The 8,931-nt window shown below is 40.7% G+C and overlaps 1 protein-coding gene across 1 annotated transcript; it reads right to left on the bottom strand.

The window, feature by feature from the left end:
• Positions 1-555: 555 nt before the first annotated feature.
• Positions 556-1,563, bottom strand: LOC144714916 (chlorophyll a-b binding protein 40, chloroplastic-like). The gene has a single exon (XM_078589721.1). The coding sequence runs from the start codon at positions 1,476-1,478 to the stop codon at positions 678-680; it is 801 nt and encodes a 266-aa protein (XP_078445847.1). The 5' UTR covers positions 1,479-1,563; the 3' UTR covers positions 556-677.
• Positions 1,564-8,931: the final 7,368 nt, after the last annotated feature.

The raw sequence follows: 8,931 nt of genomic DNA, 5'->3' as shown, positions 1-8,931 counted from the left end.
GGTCGATAAGCCCTCCACTTGTGAAGCTTTTCATGACTACCACTTTGTTTGGCTATTCAGGGCTATCTTACAAAGCCATTAACGTTGTGATATTCATATATTTATAACGAAAGGGATAATAAACTTTCTGGGGATAAGCACATCTGTAATATTCTGATAACTGAAGGCCTTAATCTTTCAATGGCCTTGTTCATTGCGACAACAATGAAATCTCAGATCGATGGAATCTTGAAAATCTGTGTATCGATCATTTCACCCCCAAAACAACGTAAATCAACCAGTGAAGATGTTTAAGCAACCTTTAAAGTTTTGATCAAATTTCCATATTAAATAATTGAGAAAGGTGTCAGATTTGTTCCTTGAACACCTTTCTTTGAGTTAAGCTCAAAAAATGGGCAAACGATAAGTAAGCTCAAAAATGGGCAAAAGTTTTGCTCATGCTGAAAATAATTTGGACCCGCATGATTTAGTAACAATAATAATTATTTTTCAATACGTCTTTAATTTTCCACCTCAAGTCCCGGACCTTCGCCCTCCCAACATTGACAAAGAGAATTGCACGGGGAACATATGAACTTAAATCTTCGAGTTCATAATTTACAGTATCGGAACGCAAATGGTCCGAAAAGAAATCTTAGAACACTAGGGAACGCCATGTGTCCAGATGGCCGGAAAACTTAGTTCCCCGGTGCAAAGTTGGTTGCGTAGGCCCAGGCGTTGTTGTTGACGGGGTCGGCAAGGTGGTCAGCCAGGTTCTCCAGGGGACCCTTGCCGGTGACGATGGCCTGCACGAAGAAGCCAAACATGGAGAACATGGCCAGGCGGCCGTTCTTGATCTCCTTCACCTTCAGCTCCGCGAAGGCCTCTGGGTCCTCGGCCAGGTTCAGCGGATCGAAGCTGCCTCCGGGGTACAGCGGGTCGACCACCTCGCCGAGCGGCCCGCCGGCGACGCGATAGCCCTCGACGGCGCCCATGAGGACGACCTGCGTGGCCCAGATGGCGAGGATGCTCTGCGCGTGCACCAGGCTGGGGTTGCCGAGGTAGTCCAGCCCGCCCTCGCTGAAGATCTGCGACCCGGCCTTGAACCAGACCGCCTCGCCGAACTTGACGCCGTTGCGGGCGAGCAGCTCGGGGAAGACGCAGCCCAGCGCGCCGAGCATGGCCCAGCGGGCGTGGATCACCTCCAGCTCGCGGTTCTTGGCGAAGGTCTCGGGGTCGGCCGAGAGCCCGGCCGTGTCCCAGCCGTAGTCGCCGGGGAACTCGCCGGTGAGGTACGAGGGGGCCTCGCCGGAGAAGGGGCCGAGGTACTTGACCCGGTCGGGGCCGTACCAGGGGCTGCCGGAGGAGACGGGCTTGGGCTTGGCGGCCGGCTTCCTCATGGAGATCCGGCCCTCGCCGAGGACCTCGGAGCCGGCGGGGGAGACCTTCACCGCCTTACCGGCCATGGAGGGGGAGGAGAGGGCCATGGAGGCTGCCATCGTCTTCGGGGGGGGAGGAAGTCGAGTTCTTCTTAGACGTTGGCAGGAGACTGGACTGCTGAAATTGGACTTGAGAAGATTACAGGCGACGAGTCTCCGTTATAATATCGCCGGGAGTAGGCTTGGGCCCCGGGGCGATCTGGATTTCTGCCCTTCCGAATCCTGTGCGGGCACCCGATTGGGTTAGCATGCTCAGTATCGTTTTGATAGCACTCCGCTTAGCCACAAGATCAGATCCTCTCCCTACACCGGAAACTTTGTCGTTTGGATTTCTAAAATATCAATGGCCCACGGGTGTATTTTACCGTCGGACACGGCCTGCGAATTTTTTGCCTAAACTCCATCATGTTGACTTTGTTTATCTGAGTCTAAGCATCCCAAAAGTATATTAATCATCTAGCGTTAGCTTCGGAGTAATGCTGTAAGAAATCAAATGTTCTGATACTATTGTAAAAATATAATATCTGTCACTACTCTTGGGCACGATGCGTTCTTACGTAGGAGTACCTATCGTCATTTTAGGATAGGTACTATTGCTATAATTGCCTGTTACGAAATGGATTATCTTTCTCATAGTTTTTGACTCTTTAGATAGTTGTCAAAATAAATGGCGGATGAACTGGGTTCTTTAACTTATTTTTATCGTGCATAAGGCTAAGATCTGCGAAAAGACATCCGGGATTTTAACTAACAACGATGTATATTGTCCCAGGATTGCCCAGGAGTATGAGGATAAGACCCAGGTCCTTGCGGAGTGTTGAGAATTTGAGTATGCAAGAGGAGAGAAGAAGTGGAAGAAGTGAGAAGAAAGAAGAAGAAGACACGAGAAGAGGAAATATCGTTATTATTCCCCACACTTAGGTGATTACATTTAGTTGGTTTTTATAATACGTATAATAGGATAATAATGGAAAGTATCCGTTGTTAAGATATATCCGTTGTAACAGATTACAACGGATATATTTCATTTAAACTACGATGTAATCTGAGCCGTTATAACAAGTCGGGGTGCACCGATCATAACCGTTTGATCGGTGCGGTGTGCCCCTTTTACAATGGTTAGCCAGATTAAATCGTGACCGTTATAACTAGATGGGTGCACCGATCACAGGCGTTGATCGGTGCCGTGGACCCATCGCGATCCTAGCCGTTATAACCCTATCTATGATTTAATCCTAACCATCTAAGTTTAATCCTGATCTACGTTTGAACTTATATTTGATCCTAAACATCTAAGCCTCTAACGAGTATACGATAGTTATGATTATTACTAACTAATCTTTCTTAGGTCCTAACTGGAAGTCGCCGAGTTTGAGACTCTGTCTTCGACTCCTTCCTCAACACGGAGACCCAAACTCACGTTGAAGACACTTTTAACGTTATGGATGCAATTGACCATTCGATGATCTATTGGTTTTTGAAAGCGGGTATGCGTCCGGACTGCTCGCCAGTCACGGCATGAGGGACATCGTTTATGGATTGGTGATATACAAAAGAGTGAATTTTTTTGTTTGCTCTCAAAATCATTTTCGCCGTCAAAATTCCGTCCTGACCAATTTTGCGCTCAAGATTTGAATCGCGCAGCAAGCCTCGAGAAATGTCTGTCAATAAACTATTAATTAAAATGCTGGATGTGGAGAGTCAAGCTGAAATGAGAGAGATTATGACTTCCATTCCCTCGCCTTCTCATTACCATGACTGGCGATCTCCTTGCATGGGTTCATCATTTTCTATCTGCCATAGGCTTTGAGCTAGAGGAAATGGACGGTTACTATTGATCTTGCATGAAGTAGTGTCAGCAGGAAAAACTGTTGACTATTTCATCAGATTAAAAAAACAAGAGATGTGAGGAATAATCTTACATATTTAAGATATAGGAAGTCAAGAACAGCTTGATATAAGTTTATTAATTAATTTTAAAAATACTGAAACCTTACTTTTTATACATCAGAACAGAAAATAGGAGCGGTCAAAAAATGATTTAAATGAACAAGAGCAAAAAAGGGTAAAGTAGAAATAGAATATTATAAGAAATTATAATGATAAATTAAGGGCCTAACTCTCATGCCCGTTTTAGGTCACTACTAGTCAAAAAACAAGCAATGACAAAGACATTATGCTGATTAAAATGTCATGTAATTTCAAATAATATTAAATCGCAACCCCATGCCTCAACTAATGATATAACATTATATAACACTGTTTAGGACACACAAGAGATCATAGAAATGGATTGATACAACACAGTGTAGATGCTCAAAAGTCATGCTTGTTGCATTTAGAAGTTAGATAATTGGTGAGAAATAACCATTGGGTTAATCCATTGAATATATGAAATCCATCATCAATACATTAAGGATAACTCATAGTTGATACCCTATAATTCCAGTATGTGCTTTGATATTCGATGCTTAATATAAATCTTCTAGTGAGTAGTCATCTTAGAAAATAACTTGGGTTAGGGGAATAGGCCGGCATGTTCACATTATCTTTCGAGGGACTTTAAATTTTGAACATTGTTTGACTACGCTAATTGTAAAATAATATGCCTGCCCTTGACAAAGGTAAGCTGTCACACCATCATTATTTCTCCCAAAATAACAGTTTGAATTGATTGTGTGCATTTGTGGCTTATTTGTCCAATCCTAGGCTGCCTTTAGTTTTACATCCATGTCTATTCTCTTCATCATGCATAAGGCGCATTCACCTTTGTTTCCACATTCCATTTCAACCTTTCAGATAAAAAGCTCAAAGAAACCAGTGACGACCGTATAATATGTCTTTATACATGTCCACTAGAATGCTCCATTTTATTCCCATTACATTTTTTTCAAACCAATACTTAATTCCAATTTCTAAATTAAAATAGAATTTATTCACCAGGAATCTATAACTTGCTAAACCTGGAGAAATAGCTTGAAGACAAAAAACAGGTCAACATAAACATAAATATATTCAAAAGTGCATAAAAAAAGCAAGAGTTTTGTTCACATTATATTTAGTCAAGGTCATAAGAATGCATATTTTCAAGATCTAGTCCTACCATGTTTATATAACACTGAATGGGAATCGGTTCGTGGAGTAGAAATGAGACGAATCAAAATATTTTAAAACTAAATTATGATATGATCATATCACCTTGCACCTGATATATTCTACTATTAGTGGGTTTCTCAGACAAGTACTTTTAAGTCGTTCAAATTTCTGGTCTCTAGACATATCCACATGATCTTCAGATATTAGATATTTGCACTACACTGTCAAGCAGCATCTCTTGAATTCTTAGAGGATCTCTTTACCATCGGGTCTCAATAGAAGCCATGGTGTTGAGAAAAACTGAAGAGAGAGGGGAGGTCACTAAGGTTTGGCATCCATCAATTTCAAAAAATGGGTGCCCTCTCCTTTTTATTATCTCCATGAAATTTTCATAAAAATCCCTAAACTGGAGTAGATTAACAAATATGAAAAGTTCTTATGTGTATGGTCGCAGTGGTTTGGGTTAAGGGTGAATAAAAATGCAATTATAGCATTCCATAATGGATGCATATACGACACATCTTCTATTAAATTATTTTTCCCTCTGCCTGATATTTGAAACATACATACATCTCAGCCATTAAAGCCCTACCTCGAGTTTATTTCCATCAAAAGCTGGAGTATATTTTGATTATTTATGTGTGGCATATCACATGCCCTTTCATGGCAGAAAACATATTTGTGTGAACACCAAATGGACATAAGCGAGGGTTAGAGCATGATTGTTAGGAATCTTAGTTTATGTGAGGTTCAATGTAAGATCAAAGAGTGTATGCTGCTAAATGCAACTAGGTAATCATGATCCTATCTATGCCATTCATATATCAAAATCAAGAGTACTAATGACATCTACGGATTCCTCTCATGAAGGACCCATCAAATGGATTAAAATAGAGTTATATTTGAAGGAACATGATTATGGATTTCCACTCTTACCTTGCATATATCTGTCTTCTTTACTCATTATACTTCAAGTTCAAAAAGTCTCATGTATGTTTTTTTATATTTTAAATCCCCACACACATAATGATTAAATTAGACATATCCAGAATAAATTATGGAAAAACATCAATGTCTTTTTAAAAAATATGAGGATAAAAATAAAAAATAGCTAAAATGGCAGTTGGATGTGATCGTTCGCTCTATTACCCCTTTCTTCTTCTGCCTTTATCCACGTATGTGCTTCCTTTGTTCTCTCTGAAATTGAAACTTGACCTTCTAGGGCCAAAAGTTTTTGAGAATTTTCATATACGCCATTCTAGTAACTGAGTACTAGATTTAGAAAGGATGGTGTAACCAAGACTGATTCAATTTTAAGCTATAATTGATAATGAAAATATATATTCAGATATTATGAAACCTTTTTCAAATTTAAATTAGGTTTTGAATTCATGAGATGATTGATTGTGTTCATTCCTTTATGAGAACTTGAATTGTGTTTATGCATTATAAGGATATTCATGTACATAATGTAATATGAGGACCTAGACTTACTCTTTGATATATCATGTTCATACCTCAAGGAAAAAGATGAGAAACTCACACAAGAGGTAATTTAAAATTTTGTAAGGGATAATAATGAACTTTGGAGTTTGATAACCTACTAAAAGTGCTGAGATGCTTACATACTAAATTAAGGCTTTCATATGAAATGTACTAATGGCTATATGTATTCCATATGATGTTATTCATCCAAGTAATAAAAATATCAAGCTATAAATGGAATTTCATCGATGTTCCAAGATTTCTGATGAATATCATTGTTGGCACTATATGGAGGTTTCTAACTCACCATGCTTGACTTCATATATTTCAAGGTTTTTTAATGCTACTCAATAATTTTTTGTCTCATAGCAGGAGTATTACTGGAATTAAAAAGGAAAATTACTATAATTTTTTCCTATTAGGAGCATATCACTAGGATCTAGAAAAGTTAGCAACAGCTGGTGTCACATACTTTAGTTTCCTTCTTACCTCACATCCGAGTGATTTGATCGCACTATCCTCCATACTACACTTGGTGACCCACCAGGAAAATGCCATACTTATGGCCCTTCCTACGTGCGCAGAAATCAAGGAGGTGGTCTTCTCCTTTAGTAGGAACAATGCCCTGAGGCTAGATGGGTTTTCAGCTGAACTCTACATCGCTTGGTGAGATATAATAGGCAAAGATTTAGTGCAAGCTATCAAGGAGATCTTTATACATAAAGTCTTCGTTAGAAGTTGGAAATCCACTTTTCTTGCGCTTATCCCAAAAGTGGATAATTCAGTTTCTTTTTTAGACTTTCGACCTATTAGTCTTTGTAATGTATGCTACACGGTTACATCCAAAAGCATTACAAACAGACTAGGGATCCTCCTTGATAGGTTCATCTCTCCTGAGCAATGTGGTTTTGTCAAGGGTTGATAGATCCATGAAAATATCATGCTAGTTCACGAGTTAACACAATCAGTGAACACTCATATTTTGGGTTCAAACATCATCCTCTAACTCGATATGGAGAAGGCCTTTGATAGAGGCGAGTGGACTTCTCATAATGTTACGACGCTTTGATTTCACTAATGCATTCATTGATCAAGTTGATGCTTGTATTATATATAATCATTTCTCTCTCTTGATGGATGAAAACTCCACTTGTTTCTTTACTGCCACATGAGGTTTTAGGCAAAGTGATCATATCTCACCCACCCTTTTCATATTGATGGAGGAGGTCTTTAGCTGATCACTCACATAAGCGATCACTCAAGGATTCATACGACCCTAGTTTTTGAAAAGGTGTTGACTGATCATCTCACATTCTTTATTCGTAGATGTTGCTATCATTTTCCTCAATGGCTCTAAAAAATCCATTAAAGGACTTATGAGTGTACTTACTGCGTTGAGCGAGCCTCTGGCCAGCTCTTCAATGCTGCAAAGAGTAGCTTTATAGTAGGCCTTTGCACCATTATAAAACACTCACATATTTTCTATCATTCCACACAGTACTCATGAGGATGTCTCCCGTTCAACTATCTTGGATGTGCCATCTTTCTCGGCCCCGCGCAAAATTATTATTTTCATGCCTTGTTGGCCAAGCTAAGAAAAAAAACTAGATGGATGAAAACTTTGCTTTCTATCCCATTAGGGCGCATCCAACTTACGTGTTACATCCTCATGAGCATCTCGTTGCATACCCTAATGGTATACTCATTATCAGTCACCATTTTTTACTATGTGGAGAGCCTTTGCATGCATTTCCTATGGCAGGTCACCTCAAGGGAGGCCATAGACACCATTGGATCTCTTGGCACAAAGTATGTCAACCAATGCACCCGGTACTATCTAGGGATCCAGTATACTCAAAGCGTCCTAGACATGCATTCGAAGAAGCTTGTGTGGCATATGCGTACCATGAGCTCCGCGTTGGGGTGCTTCATATCGATCAAGTGCAGCGACTGGGCTCGTAGGGAGTCTGATATCTAGGGGCACAAAAGGTGGCGTACTTGGCAGTGTCATTGGCTAGAGATATCCAATGTGGCACGTTGGCACATCAGCCAAGATACAATTAGTGCTTGGTATGATACTTGGATCGGAGACATAACCTTAGCTCATCACCCTAACTTTGTCCACCATCGCCTATGCTTGACCATGGCATGCTAACGGGGAATGTGCGAATCCTATGGGAGCAACATGTTCTTCCATCAAATTGCTTACTATTGGCTACGGCTACTGCAAAAGGGACCTCCCTAGATTGCCCTATTTGGATACTCATGCTTGATGGGAATTTCTAATGTCGATCCTATTGGGGTCACTTTTGAGAGAGGTTCCTCGCACAAACTTGGGGTCCACACATCTGGAGTCTAGAATCTGGCAATTATTACTCATGACTCATTCTTCCTTTGGAGATTCATTCACCTTGGCCTCCCAAATGATGATCGTGTGACCCGTTTGGTCACTCACTCAATTCGTGTTGTTATTGTTGCCCAATCTCTCCTTAGGTTGAGACTATGGAACACCTTTTCTTCCATAGTGAGAGTGCTATAGATTGCTGGCACCATTATACTCATTATTGGTGTCACTCTTACACAGCTATATTACAACACCGAATAAACCAAGTACTTATCTCATCAACACGTTCTAAACCAAGCACTTATCTACACATCACCATAGCATACTTGCTATGGGAGCTATAGAAACGGGGAAATTCTTTATCATTTTGCATGGTCTACAATGAGAGCACTAGATGTCATGCTACGCGTCAAGCAATGGTTATGGAGAACACACAACCTTATACTGCGCATGGCCCGAAGTTCCACACCTACGTGTGATATACTTCGCACCTAGAGAATCCTGGTAGCTTTGACCCCCATCACCACTCGACTACATATTGTCCATTGGCCCCCACAGCCATTAGGCTTTCTAAAGCTGAATGTGGAT

The sequence above is a fragment of the Wolffia australiana genome, chromosome 18, assembly GCF_029677425.1.
Source record: "Wolffia australiana isolate 7733 chromosome 18, ASM2967742v1".
Lineage (NCBI taxonomy): Eukaryota > Viridiplantae > Streptophyta > Magnoliopsida > Alismatales > Araceae > Wolffia > Wolffia australiana.
This window is presented reverse-complemented; position numbering and strand designations above follow the sequence as displayed.